Here is a 21,445-nt window from a genome sequence, read left to right on the forward strand (position 1 = left end):
TATAACAGTGACAATAGTTTGAGAGGCAGGCTAGGTTGGGTATTATAAAACTCATTTTAGATAAGAAATAATAAGAATGGGACAGCTAGATGGTGAAATGGCTAGAGCACCACCCCTGAAATCAGGAGGACCTGAGTTCAAATCTGGTCTTAGACACTTAACACTTTCTAGCTGTGTGACCCTGGGCAAGTCACTTAATCCCAAATTGTCTCAGCAAAAAAGAAAAAATAATAATAATAGCTTTTAGACCATGCTTTATGTTTTGCAAAGTATTTTACCTGTGGTCTTCACAACCATCCTATGAGATAAATGTTATTACAGAGGATGAATCTGAGGGTTAGAGCAGTTAAGTAATTTTGTCTATAATCTCCCAGATAGCAAGTATTTGTGGCAGAATTCAAACTCAAGTCTTCCTAACTCCAAATACAGCACATTAACAGGTTCATCATGCCCTAAGAAAAGACAATTATTAAATGGTAGAGCCAAAATTTAAATCCAGGTTTTTCTACCTTCAAGCCTCATACTTTCCCCATCATCTTATTATAGCTTAGATAAAAAGATAGTTGATGTGAGAGCATCAAGGAAACTAGAGGGATTCTGTTGAATTCAACAAATTTGCTTACAGAAAGAATGTTCTGTGATAGTAATGGCTGGTCACCATGTTGAAAATACAGGTAGAAATTTTGACTTAAAAGTAAGTGCATTGGGAATTTTTCAGGGTACTTTTGATCAATTGAGTTCTCCATCCCAAGTTCCCTTGATGGAATTAATTACAGAAATTGTAATTACAGGGTAGTGTAACAGAGTGTATGTAAGCTCATGCCTCCTACACTTTGAGTGATCCATTGGCACCTAGGAAAGAACACTAGATCTTTAGTGGTCCATTTGAATATAAATACATCAGGTAATGGTTAAAAATTGGCAAAAACTAGGAGCCTACTCTATAGACACCCTTTACACTGCCCACTTGTTGACCTAGGCATATAGGAAGAAAGGAGAATATAAAAACAGAGCAATTATACTTGAGTTGCAGAGAGAGTTAAGACGGCCAACTCTTAAGAGCACTTCATTTAGAGTGCAGCAAGGAGGGGAACACAGAGTTCTCTTCTTCCTTTCACCCTTCACTGGCAGTGGTATCTTAGAGTACAAGCATATGAGAGGGAGTTCCTTTAATGCTAGTGCCCTCTGTCTGTGATTATCTCTAATTTGTTTTACATGTATTTTGTTTGTACTTAGTTATGTGCAGGTTATCTCTTTCATTAGCCTTGAGAGCTCCCTGAGAACAGAGACTGATTATTTGCCTGTTTTTGTATCCCCACTGATATTTATTAGCACAGTGTCTGCCATACTGGAGGAACTTAACACATGTTTGTTGATTTGAATTGAGTTCGTGGTCAAATCAGCAGAGGATCTGCTCAGATGTGGCAACCCCCAAAGCCAGTTCTCCAACTGGTCCTATCGTGTGGACCCTGGTCCTTTCTGTAACGGTACAATAGACCAGGATTTTTACAAAACCAGAAACCAGAGTTGGTGGCGACTGCAGCTTTCAGATTGTGAAACTAGACTAAGTGGAAACAGTTCACAGATATCGGTGCCCCTGCCACATCAGAGTCTGGGATTGCCCCTCTTCACATATGTGTTGGCCATGGGTTCAGGACACAAGAATCTCTTTGTGACTTCTATCTGTGTCCATTCTCCTTGCTGATGCTGGTTTATTTGTGGGAGAGTGCATCCCAGGCTAATGGGGGGAAATACTTTATTGATTTTCTTACTATGTTATTTTAGGTTATTTGGGTTTACTGTCATTTAGTTGATTAAGAGACATTGTAAACACAGGCACCACAGTGAGTGATTAACCAGGGAGTAGCAGGCCTGGAGTCAGGAAAGCTCATTTTCCTTTGTGACCCTTGACCCTTGTGACCCTTGACAAGTCACTTAACCCTATTTGCCTCAGTTTCCTCATCTGTCAGATGAGATAGAGAAGGAATTGGCAAACCACTTCTCTATCTTTGTTAAGAAAACCTCATGGAGTCATGAAGAGTGTTGGACACAACTGAAAAAATACAGAACTACAAAAATACATTGGTAGGAGCTCATAAGCTATATAGTTTTAGAAGTTTGGATCCACACTGTCCTTTTGAGAATTAGTGGGGGTAGACTAATTATGTAGTTAATTATAACTTTATAAATCTAACTTTAACAGGTCTGAAGTACACTCAGAAAAACACCAGCACCATTCTGTACTTGATCATAGAGTTAGAAGGGGTAAAATTACATTTCACATTATCAGACTTTGATCCAGGAAGCCATGATGCTCTGTGGGGTGGGGAACGTCCGACTGCAGGGCTATAAGAAATCATTTATTTACATAATAACTGCAAGTCATGATGCTGAAAGCTAGGTTTAACAACCTCCTGCTTGACTTCTATAAGTTGATAATTTTGTATGGCTTGAGACTGATGTTATAAATATCCAAATGTCCCTTGGCAGGAAAAAAGATTTCCTACCCTGCTCTAAAAGGTATCTTAACAAAACCCATGGGCAAGTTCTTGCTCACAACTTCCATTCTCATTCTTCTATTGAGAAAAATGAGAGATTAGTGTGCAAGTTATTATTCATACCTGAGGCAATGCATCACGTCATTATTTGACTACTGAAGGTAACCAGCAAGTCTGACTGTAGCATTTTTTACCATCTTAGTAATTTACAAAAACTATAATTTAATGAAATTCTAAATAAACCGTATCATGGTCTAGTTATTCTCTTGTTTTATTGTTCCAAGGTAAAAAATCCAGATTCCATTCCTAATAATTGTTTGAATACTGATTGTTTGTATATGAAAATTAGTTGTATGGAGTTAAAATAGCTAAAGATCAAGCTGAGTCTCTCTGACTCAGGAAGGAAGCCGCCAACCTTTAAGGCCACTAGAATGAAGAGAGGCTGTATTTTCGTCAATGGCTTTCCATTTCCCAGTTTCCCAATATTGAGTTTCATGTCAGTTAAGTTTTGATTCTCATCTCAGATAAATTTTGAGTCATATGAGTCCTCTAGAGAAGATGCTTGTTCTGCTGTCTTTCTGAAAGTCATTTATTAAACATGAACCTTTGAATACTGCTCTGTCTTCAGATACCCAGCATAGCCTATGGGGAGATGGAAACCAGGAGAGAAAGTGAGTGAGCAAGCCTTTGAAATGTAGTAAACTGTCTCAATGTATAAAGATGCTACAGCAGTTCATTTAATGTGATCATTGTATACTTCATCAGAAATGATATTCCCTTCTTTTCTAAAAGAAAACCTGAGTAAATGTTTTTAATACATGCAAGTCACTACTGGAAATATTCCTTATCAAAAATCATTTAATCATGTTGAAATGAGTTCCCTCTTCTCTCAAATCCCTGATGTATACTACCAGCTTGAAGCAATTAGTAGTAGCATCAGTAATACTACAAGACTTGTTTTTAAAGGATATTTTTAGCACTGGAAATGAGAGAGGGAATCTTTTATTTGGTGGATCCCTTTATGAAATGTTTCTTTGAGGATAGTGGTAGTTTAAAAGAATAATCTTGAGAAGTTTTTGGTCTATGATTAGAGCAATTATTATTATTTTAATACTCTTAATCTCTTTCTATCTTGATCAGGGTAGAAGTACAGAGACTATTCTAGGGCCTATTCCCATTACTGAGTGGCTCAGGTATTTTGCCTTGCCCTGTTTTTGGACCTGGGCCATTTCACCTTTTTTTAGGTGATCTAATGATTCTCCATTCTCATTCAGTCCAAAGTGCCCACTGTGTGCCAATCAATATGATGAGAACTGGGGGGTACAAAGATGGCCCCTGCTCTCAAAGGCCTCACATGCAAACATGGGATTACAACATGCAAACAGCTATGTATAAATAAAATACATACAGGAAAATGGAAGATAATCAACAGAGGGAAGATGCTCTCATTAAGGGGATCAAGAAAGGCTTCTTGTAGAAGGTGGGATTCTAACTGGAATTTGAAGAAAGCTTGTGCTGTATTAATTCTAACCTGAGTGTGAAGACCTGATTGGCTTAGAGCACTGCAGTTCAGATTCTCAACAATCCAACAATCTTTTGCTCTCAGTCTCCCCCAGTAACAAAATGCTACCACACATGTGGTACCTAGATAATTTCTTGAATACACAAATCTTACACAAATATTAGAGGCTAGTTTGGAGGTATAAGATCAAAAGCTCCCTTGAAAGAGAATCTGAGGATAAAACTACCCTGAAAAGAAACTTCTTGAAAAGTGCAGTCAGTCATGAGTGGAAAGAGCCATAATATGATGACTCTCTATTAACATCTTTTGGAATAAGATAAAAGATTTGAGTTAGAAAAAGTTAGAATCCAGGATTTAGCCTGGATTTTCCATAGATGAGAAACTATAACTCAGAAAAGTTGAAATGGAAAACATTTGCTATATATATATAGTCATTTTCCCCCTTTGGATGAGATTGGTAAGTTTTGAACTGGGAAGAGATAGAAATCATATAGTACAAAGCTTGGAATAGAAAGTGTTAACAGCAAAGTTGAAAGATAGACATAATTGTTCTGTAAGAAATGACCAGCAGGATGATTTCAGAAAGGCCTGGGGATACTTGCATGAACTGATGCCAAGTGAAATGAGCAGGACCAGGAGATCATTATATACTTCAACAACAATACTATAAGGATGTATTCTGATGGATGTGGCCATTTTCAACAATGAGATGAACCAAATCAGTTCCATTTGTTCAATAATGAAGACAACCAGCTACCCCCAGCAAAAGTACTCTGGGAAATGAGTGTGAACCACTACAAAGCATTTCCAATGCCTCTGTTTTTTTGTCCGCTTGCATTTTTTTTATTTCCTTCACAGGTTAATTGTACATTATCTCAAAGTCTGATTCTTCTTGTGCAGCAAAATAACTGTCTGGATATATATACATATATTGTATTTAACATATACTTTAACATATTTAACATGTATTGTCTACCTGCCATCTGGGGATGGGGGTGGAGGGAAGGAGGAGAACAATTGGAACAAAAGGTTTTTCAAGGGTCAGTGCTGAAAATTTACCCATACATGTATCTTGTAAACAAAAAGCTATAATAAAATAAAAATTAAAAAAAAGAAAAGTTACAGAGAAGAGGAAAAAAAGATAGACATAATTTACTTAACCTCAAGTGACAATCTTTAATCTGAATTGTTCAAGGTAATATCAACTATTGAAATTAATCTGATCTTCCTTATCCACATATCAGTTTCCTTTGCTTCCTCCCAATCTGGCATCAAAATTTTTCCATTCTTCTAACACTCACCTCTGTGTTTCTTCTGCTAATATGATCTCTTTTCTCCGTTGCTTACAAATCCTTCCCAGGCTTCTTGAGTTATTTAATCAGTCAGGTGACTGCAGAATTGGAGTGTAGCTCTCAGCCAAACTAAAGTCATCACAGAAGCAGCAGGGTCCAGCTAAGAGTTCCACAGATTTGGAATTAGAGCACTCCAATTCAAATCCCATATCTCCTCCCTATGGTGACTTTGGTCTATTCATTCCTCTTCTAAGTTTAATCAGTGATACAATAGGATAGTACAGTGCATAAAGTCCTGGACCTGGAGTCAGGAATTCTAATCTTCCTGGCCTGAGAAATTTACTAACTATGCTACCCTGGGAAAATCCCTTAACTCTGTTTGTCTCAGTTTTCTTATCTATCAAATGAGCCAGAGAAAAAGAGAATGACAAACTACTATGGTATATTTGCAAAGAAAACCCCAAAAGGGGTCAAGAGTCAGATATGACTGAAATGAATGAACAACAAAAAAAGGGGAATAATCATCTACACAATTTTCTGCATAAAGTTGGTGGGGGGTTCATTAGATAGTGTACATGTAGATCTTTCTAAAGTTCTATATCACTGTAGCCTTTCCCCCCCTAATTTCTGATGTAGCATATAATTTTAAAAGAAAAATTGGAAGGCACTTCTAGAACTAATCTGGTCTATCTACTTTTCTTTAAAAGGTACAGGATCCATGCTAAATGCCAATTCTGAAGGTATCAAGGATCCTCAATAGCCTCTTTTGGTATTCAGTGGTCTACATAATCGAACACCCTTTTTATGCCTAACTAAAGAGGATTCTATGATTCCCAAATGCCTGATAAAAGTCAAACCAAGAGACTTTGAATTTTTTCTTCAATAATATTGAAATGGATTCAGTACTGGTGATTTGTGATTCAGTTTTCACTCCTGTCAAACTCTTCATGACCTCATTTGGGGTTTTCTTGGCAAAGACACCAGAGTGCTTTGCCATTTCCTTCTATTCCATTTAACTGATGAGGAAATTGAGGTAAACAAGGTTGAGTGATTTGAGCTCATGTCTTCACTTTATCCACTATGCCACCTTGCTGGCCTGCTCCAATAAAGTCTTCATGTGTGCATATGTGTTATGTTCTGCAGCAAGGTTGAGAAATATGCTTGGGCATACAAAGCATTTTACCCCCTCCCCAATGATTTCTGAGTTGTTAAATCCATGGAATCATTCTAGAAAATGTCTTATTCCTTTATTTTTCTAGTGACTCATGGGGGATCAGGGTTTGAATTTTTCTGTGTCAGCACTCAGCCTTTTACTAACTTTCTAGCCACATAAGGAATTAAATACCACTGACACGAATAAGGCAGTCCAACGTTCCACCCAAGCAAATTTCAGAGCTGTCCTGTTAGGGCATGAGTCATATACCACCTCAACAAAAAGACTCAAACAAATAAGACCATTTTTCAGGACATTTTTTTCAAGAGCCATTAATTTATTGAGAATATAATATGAATGAGTCCAATTGGTTCATGTGAAGAGGACTCTGAGTCAGTAATTCATGTTGACCTAATCACAAAATATCTTATAATTTGGAAATGTGGAGATTAGGAGTCTAAGATTACAAGATCTGATATTGCAATTCAGCATTTTGATTTTTTTTTGTTCTCAATTGCAGTTCTTTAAAAGTGAAGTCTTCTATGATTCAAGAGTTTCCAAAAAGCTCTCATTTATTGGATTCAGGTGTGGTTTATTATTATTTCTTATAACCCTCACCTTCCTCCTACTTTAGTGCCTTCCTGATGTATATGAGAGATTTGTCATAGGTGAGACTGACTCATAAAAAAAGAATCAAGATCATCTTTAAGTATAAGAAAATTGTAAACCTTGAATATATCTCTTGTATCCAGACTTTCGGTCTTTTACATGCATCTTTATAAGCTGTACTTAGATGTAAATATTCAAATAGACCTCTTTTATATTGTGTATCCTGGAGAAAGTGAAGTGCTTAACTTTAATTTCTAGGGCATAGCATTTGTGCCTATCTGCTGTATACTTACAAATATGGATATATACATTTTTTTTAACCAGTCATTATTATAAGTATGTGTACTTATGTTAAGGGTCTAGAGAAAGTCAAGGAATGGTACTGATTAACTTTATTGACTGCCTCTCTTCCTTTTCTTTTTCTTCCTTTCTTCTTTCTTTTATTTTTATTTTGGTATGGGATAGAGGTAAGAAAGATAAAGAAAGAGGAAGTCTCTGCGGCTGATGCTTTTACTTCCTTAGCCTACAAATTTTTTGAGCAATAGCAGGAAGTAGATATAGCTAGAAAAAATGTGGAATGATGTTGATAAATGTAGACAGGTCAGTGCATATTTGAAGGTTGAATCAAATGATTACAGATTTTTAATTAGACTTTCAATTCTGAAACAGCCTATGGGGCTGGATGTAAATAGTGTCAAGGACTGGCTTAGCCGGATAGAAGATAGGACACAATGATTTTTCCCCCTCCCTACTTTCTCTCCCTCCAAGGGGTCTATGGCTCTAGGGCCAAATCTGATATGCTTGCCTATTTTTCTACAGCCCAGGAGCTAAGAATAGTTTTTATGTTTTAAAATACAATAAAAACTTTATTTTTAAAAAATGTAAAAAAAAAAAAATTCAAAACATCCTTAGCTCACAGATACAGGGCAGTACCTGATCTACTGATACTTTATCCCATTGTAAATTCAAAAGGACAAAAACATGTATGGTGTTTTTATGTCTTAAATTCAAAGAAGTGGGAAAGGCTTTCTTGCTTACTTATGCTCTCCAGAATGTAAACATCTCCCCCCCCCTTTTTTTTTACGATGATTCATTTTCTATCTTGTTTCCTATCTCTATGATGATGCTTTCTATAACATCACCAAATTGTAAGGGAATGTATGGCATAGGCATCATTTTAGCTTTCCCAAAAGCTTTTGGATTAGTAGTAATGATTAGGCTGTCTTAATGATGGATCTCCCTGTACTAACCTTAAACAAATTTTCCTCAGAAAACCCTATCCTTATCCCCATAGGACAGAACAACTAAAGGCTTTATGCTAAAATAACCCATAATTGAATATAAGCATTTCAAAATATGTTTATGGTAAAAAAAAAATCAGTTGTAAATTTTTGCAAATACATTGTAAAGTTAATCCAGAACTCTAGCTCAGGTATATCAATTGTCTCCAATAGCCTATATTAATTGACTTTTAAATAATGTGTTAAGGTTTGTAAAGCACTTTACATGATATCTTATTTGATTCCCACAACAACCTGGTAAGGTAGGTGATATTATTATCCCCTTTCCAAAGATGAGGAAAGTAAGGCTGAAAAGAGAATTAAGTGACTTGTATTACTCAGCCAGCAGTAGTTTGGAGTAGTATTTTGAATTCAAATCTTCCTGAGTCCATTTTGTTCACTATTCAAGAATCCCACTATTTAGCTTCCAAGTCTATCAAATGAGATTTTGTACATAAAACTCTGCAAATTTTAATGCACCAAAGAAATATCATTTATTGTTGTCACATTTTAACATACCATATAATTCAGTCATTGTTGTGGCAATCATTATATGACACTAGTAGAGGAAACTTGCTTCCATGTGATAAAATCTTCAGCCATGTTTTGGCGATTCCTAGTGTTGAATCTGTCAGGACAGCTAAATGGCATAGTGGATAGAGTGCTGGCCCTAGTCAGGAAGACCTGAATTCAAAACTAACCTCAGATACTTTCTAGCTGGTGATCCTGGGAAAGCCTCTGAACTCTTTTTCCCATAATTTCCTCATCTGTAAAAAGAGTTGGAGAAGGATATGGCAATCCATCTAGTATCTCTGCAAACAAAAATAGAGTCAGACACAACTCAATAACAACAACAGGATTGATTCCTTTGACTTGAAGGGATGTTCTTATACTTATCCTTTTCCAAAGACTTTAAATCAAACTTGATTTGCTTTTTAAATACTTAAAAAAAAAAAAAGCATATGCTTTGCCATTTAGGAAGTGATAGTTTGTTGTTATTCCAAAAGGTTGGCAATCAAACCTTTAGAATATCAATGGAATTAAATGTCATCTTAAACATGTGGGGAGAATAAGAATTTTGAGCTAGAAAATCAAAGGCCTAGTTAGACTTTTGCATTGTCTGTCCTTTCTACCTGCTTCAGGTTTTGTAGAAGCAATCTATAGCCTAGGTAGCAGGGAATGACATTATTACTAAGGCTTTTGTAGGTAGCATGGATTACATCTGAGGTGTTGCACAAGAATCATTTTGCTAAAGAACTTTTCTTGAAATCAGGTATAGAATTCTCATGAGGAAAAAAAAAGGAAAAAACAACAAAGCTCTAGTTTTGCTGACAAAGGTTCCTTCCAGCTTTCTTTGCCAAATAAACTAATTAAAAAATTATTTTGAACATAGTGAAAAGAGAATTTGATTTGGAGTCAGGACCTCCTGTGTCTCTTTGGGAAAATTATTTTTTGGCTTTATTCATCTCACATATAAAATGGTCAAGTTTATACTAATCCTCTGAACTTCAATGGTGTGTGCTTTTTGAGCACACTTAAGTATAATAATAATAGCAATCCCATGTGAAGTCATTCAAGTCAGATTGCTTTGCTCATTTTCAGCTTTTCAGTAGAGAAAAAATTGAGATCAATGACTTTTATAAAAAACGCAGAATATTTCCTTGGAAGCAGACCTCAAATAGTGATTTATTTGACAGTGCTCTGAGCAGCTATTATACATGTGCCACTATTTGCGTTCGACCTACAAGAACAGATTGCACAAAGGTATCATTTACTCCAGTTGTCAGGATAATTTCTTAGGTGCCTCTAGCAAGATTAAAATGCATGATTGTTTTTTCCCATGTTTTCCTTCATATTATGCCCTTCATAATTCCTAGACTTTCTTTTAACACTTTATACAGTGATCCTAGATTGTGTTATTTCACATTATTAGTCTTGTGGTTCCTACCCACCTTACACACAGAGACACACACACATCCTTTGCCAATGTCAATGAATTATGAGAATGATTTCACTATTCTTCAAGTGAACCAACTTAGTTAAATTTCTCTATGCCTGACTTTCCTCAAGGTCACATGGAAGTAGAGTTAGTGGAACTCAGATTAGAATTGAGCTCTCCAATATCCTGTCTAGTGCTCTGTTAAGTAGGTCACCAGTGATTTTTTTTTTAAAGGGCACAGATTTTCCTAATTTCTTAAGCTGTCTCTTCCATTGGGGAATTTAAAGGGGCAGTAGGATACTAGCAATTTACAATGGGATGCTACTGTGTAGATGCTTTAGTCCAGTAGTGTCAAACTCAAAAATAAATGAGGTTCACTAAACCATACATAAGAAGGCCTATTATCTTAGAAAACCACAGGTTAAAATGATCTATTTTCTATTTTATAAAATATTCCTAAATTACATTTTAATTTAGTTCAGTTGCACTCAGTGTTATGGTGCCTCGTTTCAGCCATAGTTTGAACGTATCATCAGATAGCTTCTTGGTGTTTTTTAAAGACCCTCATAATTCTTACTGTATAAACAGTGACAATTTATACAGTGTTTATACTGTATAAACAGTAACAGTACTGGACACAGTAATATAAAGAATCAAATGCCAATATTAATAATGATGCTTTATCTTCTCTGCTAATTTGTAAGCTTCCAGGCCTCAGGGCTAATGTCTTCTGTCTGTCTCTTTAGCACCTTGCTCAGACTTGTTTATTGGGTGTCTGCTAAGTTTGTGAACAGTTGAATTAATCAATATTTGGCGCTTATACCTCCTTACTTTTTACCCAGATCAGGATGTGAAAGGCCTGGAAAAAGATAATGTGGGGAAAATTACAGTGACCCTTTTACTATGTTTGTTTTGTGGACAATTTAAAAACTTACCACTAGGTTTTTCAATATAAATCTTCCTTAAATTGTTAAATTCACTTAATAAATGAAGAATAGTTCTGGGAAAAGAAAATGGAAAAATGCTGCTCTTCTCATTTGATGAGACTTCATGTTTTTTTTGGGGGGAGAGGGGTGCTGTTTTTTCTTTTCTTTTCTTTTCTTTTTTTTTTTTTTTTGCTTACTGATTAAATGCTAATCTTATGTAAGTCTAGCAATCTGGTTTCTTGTCAAACAGAAACATGATCTTACTCACTGTGTTGTTTTTTTTTTTTTTTTTTTGTCTCTGCTGTTGGATGAGACATAATTGTCCTTGTCTTATAGCAGTAGTTATGATGAAGCTGTCTAGTGCTGTCATTTTAATAGACTTGGTCCAGATTTCTCAAGGTGTGGAATGTAGGTCATGAACGGCATTGTCAAAGTAACAAACTGCTTGTTGACTGCCTTGTTTCTTTGTGTACGAAGGATGTCCAGGCATTTGAAGTCACTGGTTTGTTAGACTAAGATGTGAAGTACAAGAATTATGTATGAATGAACTAACTCCATGTAGATAGACTTTCATGAAATACTGTTTGATAGAGAATGGCTGAATAACTTGTGGTATATAAATGATATGGAATATTATTATTCTATAAGAAATGATCAGCAGGATGATTTTAGAGAGGCCTGGAGAGACTCACATGAACTGATGCTGAGTGAAGTTAGTAGAACCAAGAGAACATTATACACAGCAACAGCAATGTTATTCCATGATCAATTCTGATGGATGTAGCGCTTTTCAACAGTGAGGTGATTCAGGCCAGTTCCAATGGTCTTGTGATAAAGAGAGCCCATCTGCACTCAGAGAGAGGACTATGGGGACTGATGGATTACAACATAGCATTTGTACTTTTTTTGTTTATTTGAATTTTGTTTTCTTTCTCATTTTTTCCTTTTATTTCTGATTTTTCTTATGCAGAATAACAAGTTTAACATTAATTGGATAGCTTGCCATCTACAAGAAGGGGTGAGAGGGGGAGAGAAAAAAATTGGGACACAAGGTTTTGCAAGGGTGAAAATGTTGAAAATTACACATATATTTTGAAAATAAAAAGCTTTTTTAAAATTAAAAAATAGAAATACTGTCTGATTTAAAAATTATATTAGTGTCCTGGTTCATAGAGGATTTATTTCAACAATACATTTGAGAGATTTCATTAATAGAAATAGAAGGTGAAATAGTTATGTTCCTGAATATCAGACCATTAAGGAGTTAAGTTGAATGGCTTTTAAGATGCCTTCCAACTCAAGATCTATGGCTCTATTACTAGTCAATCAATAAAGAAGACCAATATCTGATCTCAGATATTATCCTCTTTTAATGAGGGGAGCATTTATCAAGAAAGAAAGCACAACTCCGGATGCAGAGGGAAAAGACCAAAATGGGAATCCAGAAAAGTTGTGCTCTCTCCCCCATTTTGTCCAGTACAACTCTACCCTTAAGCCTGACACAGACAGAAGTTAGATGCATAGCTATTTTTATTGTAAGACATTAGGCCACACCTAATTTAGCAAGAACTTTGCCATCTGAGCAGGTGGTGTAGGTCAATAGTGTTTTGCATGATTGTATAGAGATCTTTTATTGTTTTTGTTTTGTTGGTCGACTTCCTTGTAAAGGTACATAATTCCTAAGAGATTCATTAATGAAGATATAAATCAAGTATCCTCTCTTACTATAACTATTGAATATTCCTTTATCATAGAAAATGTGTGGACCTTTTAACAATATTTCCTTGGATACTTTAGTTTAGTATCTGAATAATCATTAGCTTTTCTTCTAGCTACTTAAGAAAAGCTCTTTGGGCTTTAAGTGGGTGTCCTTTAATCTTCAAAGTACTTTTCTATTCTTAGCACTTTAGGTTGCTTACTCTGTTACTGTTTTTAAATTAGAGCTTAATAACAATTATTGAACTAGCAATTACACTTGTGATTTTGAAGTTTTAATGGTTGGAGTACTGAGTTTTTGTGTATGACTTATCTTTAGAACTAGAAAAAAAAATGCTACCATTTATTGGATTCCAAAGCCAGTGTTTTGTTTTTTTATAAAAAAAAAAAAAAAAAAAAAGCCTATAAAAAAATGCAAGTGTGTCCAAACAGCTTCACTGTTATCTGTTCAGAAATGTAATAAAACTAAAGGATTAAACTAAATAAATAAAGGTATCATAATAAAATGTTAAAGCTAAAGGCAATCTCTCTAGTTCAGACCCTAATCATCTCTTATCTTGTTTCCTGTTAACAACCTCTTTGGTCCCTTGTCTTTTCTCTTTCTAATCCTTTTTTCTACTCAACATTTTATTCCTAACCTTTACCATGTCTTTCCTCTTCTCAAGAAGCCCTTATGGCTCCCATTTGCCCCAAGAGAAAAATACAAACTTCTCTCTTTAATGTTTAAAGCCCTTCACAATTTAGCTCTAGACTTTTTTTCTAGGTTTGTTACAAAACTCTTTCACATACTATAGCTTTCTTGATATTCCTTACATATTACATTCCAGTAGGCACTTCTTCCTCACCTTTGATTTAGAGCCCCTATCTTTCTTCAGGAACCATCTCTGCAAGAGACTTTTCCTAATCCTTCATTTTATTAAACCCTTCCCCAATACTATGGGCTTATTTTGTATGTTGAGGCTGCTAGGTGATAAGATAGATGGACCACTGGGCATAGAGTCAGGAAGATCTGAGTTCACATCCATCCTCAGTCACTTTTTAGCTATGTCTAACCTCAGCTACCTCAACTGTAAAATTGAAATAATAGCACCGGGTTTTTCAGGTTATTGTGAGGCTCAAAAAAGATAATAATTGTAAAGTGCCTAGCTAGTATCTAGTACATAGTATGTACTTAATAAATGCTTGTTGATTAAGATTAGGCAGATCAGGAAACATCTATATTTTCAAGTGTCATTTGTCCATTTGGCACTCAATAAAATAGATTGAAGGAAAGACTATGATTTTATGTTTAAAAAAAGAAAAAATATATGATTTCTTGTCATTGAAAACCATTTTTCTTTGTGCTTAGTCTGTTTTATAAAAGGCCTTCTGTGTGCATGTGCATGTGCATGTCTTGCTTCTGCCACATTTGTCGATACCCAAAGGGGAGGGAGGAGTGTTTTCAAAAGACTGCCAAATCAGTGTCTCCACTCTCTGAAATAAGGAGGTTGGATTAAAATATAAATGAAATGTCACACCTAGCATATGGACATTCCTAAACTGAAGGACTTGTGGATGAACATTTTTCTGGAAGCTGCTTAATATTTTTGAAGTGATTTAGAAAATAAAATTGTACTTATAGTTCTTGGCTCCATGTTATAATCTTAAAATGTAAGAAAGCATTGGAATAAAATGCAGGCTTGTCTTCTGCCACAGAACTGTTATTTGTTGAGAGAATTTGAATGCTTTTGACCACAACAAACATGCCTCTTAAGAGAACAGTGTATGTGGCCCAAACAGGCATAGTCATCTCCCCCTCCTCCAATCTCTAGCCCTTTTAATTTTTTTTTTATTTCTAACATTTTTATTTAAAGTTTTGAGTTCTAAATTCTGTCATTTGTACATAGGATCTTAATTCATCCCACTCAGCATCTTCTCTGTTATTGTTGATGCCTTAGATGGGGATAGGACAGAAAAGTACTCTCTAGCCAAACTCCAGTCTCTGGAATTGGTGATGGCCATAAATGAGACAGTCAGATTTGACAATCTCAGTAGCTCTGATACTAAATATCTACCTCATTTTGAAAAGAGTTTTGGGACTTGAACTGAAGGAAAAAATGGGTTGCAAATCCCTGCTCTGATGATGGCTGTGTGACTCTCACTTAACCTTAAAACACCATAAAAATGTGAGCTTTTAGTATTGAGGAGGCTGTGTGAAAAGAGCAGCGGGTTTGTAATACTACGTTCAGCTTCTCCTCTATCCTCCAACTCTCTCTGCTGTTCTTAGTACCTGTGGGGAACTAGGCAGTCACTTCTTTTCTTTGGGCCTCAGTGTCCTTATCTGTGAAAGGGAGATGTTAGACCTCTAAACTCCCATCCATCTTCCATTCTAAATCTATGATCCTCTTATTATCCTCAGAGTTCAAATATGCAATATTTGTTTTTATGTTATTGCCTTTGTTTCTAACACTGCAAACTCTATTTCTGTGGGATTAAATTATTTATGATAGTATTCTCAACACAGTTTATGCTTTGAAATGTCTATCAAACGGAATGGAATTATCATCTTCCTATCCTGGAGTGATCCTGTCCCACATGGACTCCTACCTCAGTAATAAATATATAATAATCCCTTCCTAAAATTGGAATGTCTTTGAATTGAAGGTTTCCTGGACAATGATATCTCTTGACTGGTTCCTAACACCAAGTATTGCCTGAATCTTGACAGTCGTTTATCTCATTACCCTAGTTTGCTTTGATTTCTCACACCCATGTGGTTCCCGAGTATTGCTTGATGTCTTTATTTCTCACCTCTGTGGTTTACTGTACTTTTTCTGACCCTGGTTTATTCCTGTGCCTTCTCTGCATCTTTCTTGGTTTTTTTTTTTTTTTTCTCCCTGTCCTCCTCCTTTCCACCACTTCTAAAGGGCCACTGCCTACCTTCTCACCTTGTTTACTCCTTAATCTTTATTATAACTTGATAAGCATTTTCCTATGGAATCTATGGCAGATGTTAGACTGAAGTCTCTTACCCTATCATCATGAGACATTCATAGCTCATACTTTAAAAGCCACAATAGTCTTTTTTGGGGGGAAAAGTTGAAGTTTGAAATTTTTAATGAAGCATGTATTTCCAAGCATGAAAAGTATACTACAGACAAATAGGCTACATCACCTATCAGGTCAGTTTTGACTATAATTAGAGAGAAGTAAATATATTGGATAGAGTATTGAATTTAAAGCTATAAGACTTGGGTTTTAGTACTGAATCTTTTATTTACTAGGTGTGAAATTTTGGTCAAGTCTTACTTAAGGATTTATCTAAGTACTTAAATACTTACCTTGTAAAATGAGAGTGTAGGGATGGATGAATTCTAAAAATCTCTTGTTTAAAAAAAAAAAAAGGTGCCATAACCAATGCTTCCCCTTTACTCATCACTCAGTAGCTCAACTGAGGGCACTTGCTAGTCTTCACAGCACTTTCATTTTGAAACCTTCACCAGCTGTGTACTTTTCCTCATCCTAGCCTTTCAGGTGTTTCTCTTCCTTTAATAAAACAATCCTTGAAATTTTATCTTCTCCATGAAGTTTGTCTGATTTAAGGTAAAAATAAACTTAGTTCTTTTATAATTCCTTGGCTACTTATAATATAGCTCAAATTTCCCTCTCACATATTATATACTTTATACTTGCCTCCTAAACCTAAAATGAAGTTGGCCTTGATATAAATGATCTATCTTTGCTTTCTCTTCCTTTCTGTCTTCCTTGCCATATGCATAGTATTATATTCCTATTTTAAATATAAGAAAACTGAGGCACAGAGAAGTTATATGACTTGCTTAAGATCATAAGATATTAGGTAGCAAAACCAAGATTTCAGCCTAACCTTTTGGGAAAAAGAGTAATAGCCTTTTGTTTTCAATATATATATAGTGATAGTTTTCCACATTCACCCTTGTAAAACCTTATATTTCAAATTTTTCTTCCTTCCACTTACCCCTCCTTTACACAGCAAGTAATACAATATAAGTTAAACATGGGCAATTCTTATAAACATTTCCACCTTTATCATGCTGCACAAGAAAGAAAAATCATATTAAAAAAGAAAAAAAAAGGAGAAAGAAAATAAAAGCAAGCAAACAACAACCCTCAAAAAGTGAAAATACTATGTTTGATTGGCATTCAGTCCCCACAATCCTCTTTCTGGGTACAGATGGCTCTCTCCATCACAAGGCTATTAGACCTCCAGCAGCTAATGGTAGGTGGCTCCCGTATCACCACTTCTTTTCAGGATCACACAGGTAGTAAATGCCTGAGGTTGGATTTGAACTCAAGTCCTCCTGACTCTAAGGCCAGTGCACTATCCATTGAGCCACTTGGCTAACCCTACCTGATGTCATGGGGTGGGGCCCAAGGGACAGGTTTTATCAGACTATATCCTGAAATGGTGCTGAAAACCTAGAATTGTGCTAACCATCTTGTGACCCTTAAGACTGGTAAATATTTATCAATAGGCTGGATTTCCTGTATTCTCAACAAAGGCAGGGCCCAAATAGAACAAGCCTCAATGCCATTTTGTCTGCTATTTCTCATGCTTCTAACTAGGGCAGTCACCAGCATACATTGCTATTTTTGTCAGTGTTCCTTCTGTTTATGAGACTTAAAACTGAGGAAAGCTACAGATGCTTACCATATGGTTGCTATGAATGAATTTGATGTACAGATGATTTAAGTACTTTTAGTTTGGGTTAGGGAGGGAAGGTATATATTAATAATAATTTATAGAAGTAAAAGGCTAGATAGAAGAAAACTCTTAGAAATCAGCAACTCTTCTGTCATCTCCTAATCCCATAGGTTTCACCTGTTCCATTTCAGACATAATTGTCTGCTCAGATTCCCAATTTTATAGGTGATCTCATCTGATTCTCCTAACAAATTTGTGATTTCCCTGTGGTCTCATTGTTTACTTATTTTCGGTCATGTCCAATTCTTCATGCCCCCATTTGAGGTTTTCTTGGCAAAGATACTGGAGTGGTTGCCCTTCCTTTCTTCAGTTTATTTAACAGATGAGGAAGCTGAGGTAAACGGGGTTAAGTGACTTGCCCACAGTCACACAGCTAATAACCAAAAGTCTGATGTCAGATTTGAATAACACTTAACTGCTTTAGGTTGCATTGCCATATAGCAGTCTTTCCATTATAATAGGTTGGTAGGTTTTCTTAAGATGTACCAGTAATAACTTTTTTGGTAGATCTATATATTTCTCCCTTCCTTCTTCCCCGCCCCCAGCCACTTTTTACAAGTAGAACACCCAGAAGAGTTGTTTCCTCATCTATAAAATGAAGAGGGGTGTGAGAGGAAACTAGATGAATCCTTCCAGTTCTTTATTCTGTCATCTGCTTCACTAGGGTGGCTTTTTTTTTTTAAAAGGTTAGTGTTTATTAGACTCATGGAACCCACTAATGGAATTTAATATCTATTTTTGACATCTGTGAAAAGTATTATGGATTTAGATTTAAAAGCATTTTTAAAAACTACAGCAGAATCGATTGCTATCTGATTTGATTACCTTCTACTAAGATAGTCTAGTTTCAACTCTAAATCTCATTTCCAACAAAGTGCTCATCTAATATATCTGACCAGATCGAGAGAGAATTTACTGGTAATGTGGGTTCACTTTGTGGGAAAGACTATCTTTGTGAAGCATTCTGGTGGGAGAATATTTATCCCTTTCAGAAAATCACTTTGTCAACAATATGATGTAGATTTTATGAAGTGAGTAACTGAATATTATTGTGATGATGATTCCATTTCTAGAGTTAGCATAGGTAATAAGATCTGTCCTTTTATCTTTACCTCCCCCCTTTTCCCTCTTTCCTCCCCTATTATTTTGGCTATTTCACACACACACACACACACACACACACACACACACACACACACACACACACATCCAGTGAAAACATACAACAAAGGACAGTGTAAAAACATTTGGCTTTGAAGCTAAGAAGACAATGATTTTAGTCCCACCCTTGACACATACTGGTTCTGGCCAAATCATTTAACATCTTAGTATCTTAGACTACCCTTTATTGAGGAGAAAATGCCTATCTGCATTAGTAAAAGGAATTGCCTTGAAATCTCAGATCTGGTTCCCTGCAACTAGGTGGCACAGTGGATAAAGTGTTGAACCTGGAGTCAGGAAGACCTAAACTCAAAAAAAGCCTCAAATATTTACTTACCTTATGGTCCTAAGTCACTTAACCTCTTTCTGCTTCCTCAGTTCTAAAATGAGGATAATAATAGCACCTACCTCCCAAGGTTGTTGTGAAGATCAAGTAAGATATTTTTAAAGCACTTAGCATGTAGTAAATATCTAATAAATGCTTTTTCTCCCCCACCCCCAAATAAAATCCCAAGCATGTGTATGCATGTGTGCAGGGATATAGATATACACACACACACACATACCTAGACAACCCCATGAAATAAGATAATTTCTCTGAACATAAAGAAAGGGTTATAATACGGATGGTATACTGATAGGATACCCATGGGTCTTGTAGAAGAAGGCCTATTGATAATAGATTATTATCTGAGAACCATATTAGTGTCAGTGACTGGAACATTTCAAAATGTGAATCATCTTTTGGTCATATCCAAGGCCCAGTTATATTCCTTCTTTCTTCCCCTACTGCCAAGATTTATAATTTCTTAGATTTTTATATGTCATATAGATATGTATACCCCCATTTTTTTACTCCCACTTGAAATAAAAAGAAAACTTTTATTTTGCTTTTCAAAGCAAGTCTTTACACTTTAAATCCATTTTTTTGTTCAAAATTTTCATTTTGCTTGGGAAGCAAGAGTGTGAAATTATTGCTTTAAGTCAATAGCAATACTTCTATGCTGAAGGATTTTTTTAGATTTTTGGTCCCTTTTCTCCTACATTTGCAGTCAAGTGATTTTCGTAATCTCAATTGTAATCCTGGGATCCTGAACATTGAATGTATGGGCTGAGTCTGGATTGAGAAATAGAAGGCACAATGTGGTAAACAGCTGCTAGTACTAGGAACCAGTTGCTTTGAGCTCAACTTCAGTTAAGAAGCTCAAATTGATTGACACGGTGCTTCGAGAAAGCTCTCGGTGAAGTTCTCCCCACTAATCTCCTGCTGCTGTAGATGTGACAAACTCCATTTCACTCAGACACTGGGCCAGAAATTGAAGGGAGCTGTTAGGTTTGCTCTCAAGATATGATCACAGATGAATTTTTAAATTTATTTCTTCCTCGTTTGAGGTCATCCAGCAGAGAGCTTCCTTGTTTCTTTTCCCCCTGCTACCCAAATCAAATTGATTTTTTCCTATCATCTGTGAAAAAAGGGACAGAACTCTGTAGGGGGTCCATGATGTAAGGAGATGGATTCTCTCAGTTCCCCTGCAGTTTCTAAGAGTGCACTTGCAAAAGTAATGAAGAAGGAAATAGGTAAGGAGCCTATTTTTATTGCTATTGGAAGAATTCTAACAACTGTCTTAATATATAATTTGGAAAATAAATAGTTTGCTATTTTTAGTGAAGTTTCATTTTATTTTTTCTTATTGGCTCTGGTCCATGATATATCTTGTTTTTTGTTTGCCACTCAGAGAACAATCTGTATTTCTATTGATCCTTTTTTTTTTTTTCCTAAGGAAGGAAAAGAGGATATCAAGGCATGCGAAAATCATTTGAGGTTGTTTTTCTATATCAATGAAGTTAGTTGTTTCATCTTCAGTGAGTAATGTTAAAGCCATTGAAATGAAACATTTGCTAGAAATGGGAGGTTTTCTAAATCTGAGTGTACTTAAGATTTCTGTTGAATATTCCATATACATGCTTCTCTCCTTCTCCATGATAGAGATATTGTGTAATTACGGTTACCATTTGTCGATGTGTCAAACTACAAAATGAAAGAAAATTTAGGAAGGGTTTTGCTTACACTAGTCCTGGGAGACAGGTAAGGCAAGCGTTATACTTTCCTTTTATGAGTGAGGAATCTGGAGCTTAGTTTTGACTTGGCCACAGTTTCATAGCTAATGAGGGGCAAAGCTAAATCTTCTCTTTTACTCTACATTAAGCCCAATGGTCTTTCTAATAATAAGAATAACAATCACAATATTAACAGTAGCCACAATTTGTATGATACTTTACAGTTTTGACACTTTGACTCTCACAATAACCATGTAAGAGTACGTACTATTATTATCCCTATCTTACACATGAAGAACATGAGACTGAAAGAACTTCAGTGACTTATTCAGTAGCCAGTAAGTGTGTTAGGATCTGAATTCAGATGTTCCTGACTCCAAATACAATATTCTAACCACTGTACCATCTAGCTGCCAGTAGACATCAGTATAATACCAAACTATTACACTATCCATAGTGTTATTATAAAATGAGAATTGGAAGCACATTTTAATGGAAGGAGGACTGAATTGTGATAGAACTTATAATTGGATAGGCTTCTGGAGATTGCTTATTCAAAATCTCTCCT

The 21,445-nt window shown here is 35.7% G+C and overlaps 1 protein-coding gene across 5 annotated transcripts in view; it reads left to right on the plus strand.

Moving 5' to 3' along the window:
* MAP7 (microtubule associated protein 7) overlaps positions 1 to 21,445 on the plus strand; it is a 233,538-nt gene that overhangs the window by 61,890 nt on the left and 150,203 nt on the right. Inside the window, exon 1 of one of the 5 annotated variants that reach the window (XM_074309744.1) lies at positions 20,316 to 20,397. The exons of the other annotated variants lie outside the window; for them this stretch is intronic. Within the exon in view, the coding sequence (XP_074165845.1) occupies positions 20,331 to 20,397 (67 nt within the window). The 5' untranslated portion in view covers positions 20,316 to 20,330. Of the gene's footprint in view, positions 1 to 20,315; positions 20,398 to 21,445 lie in introns of those variants that run through there. 5 annotated transcript variants of the gene reach the window in all.

Source organism: Sminthopsis crassicaudata, chromosome 4 (genome assembly GCF_048593235.1).
Source record: "Sminthopsis crassicaudata isolate SCR6 chromosome 4, ASM4859323v1, whole genome shotgun sequence".
Classification (NCBI taxonomy): domain Eukaryota; kingdom Metazoa; phylum Chordata; class Mammalia; order Dasyuromorphia; family Dasyuridae; genus Sminthopsis; species Sminthopsis crassicaudata.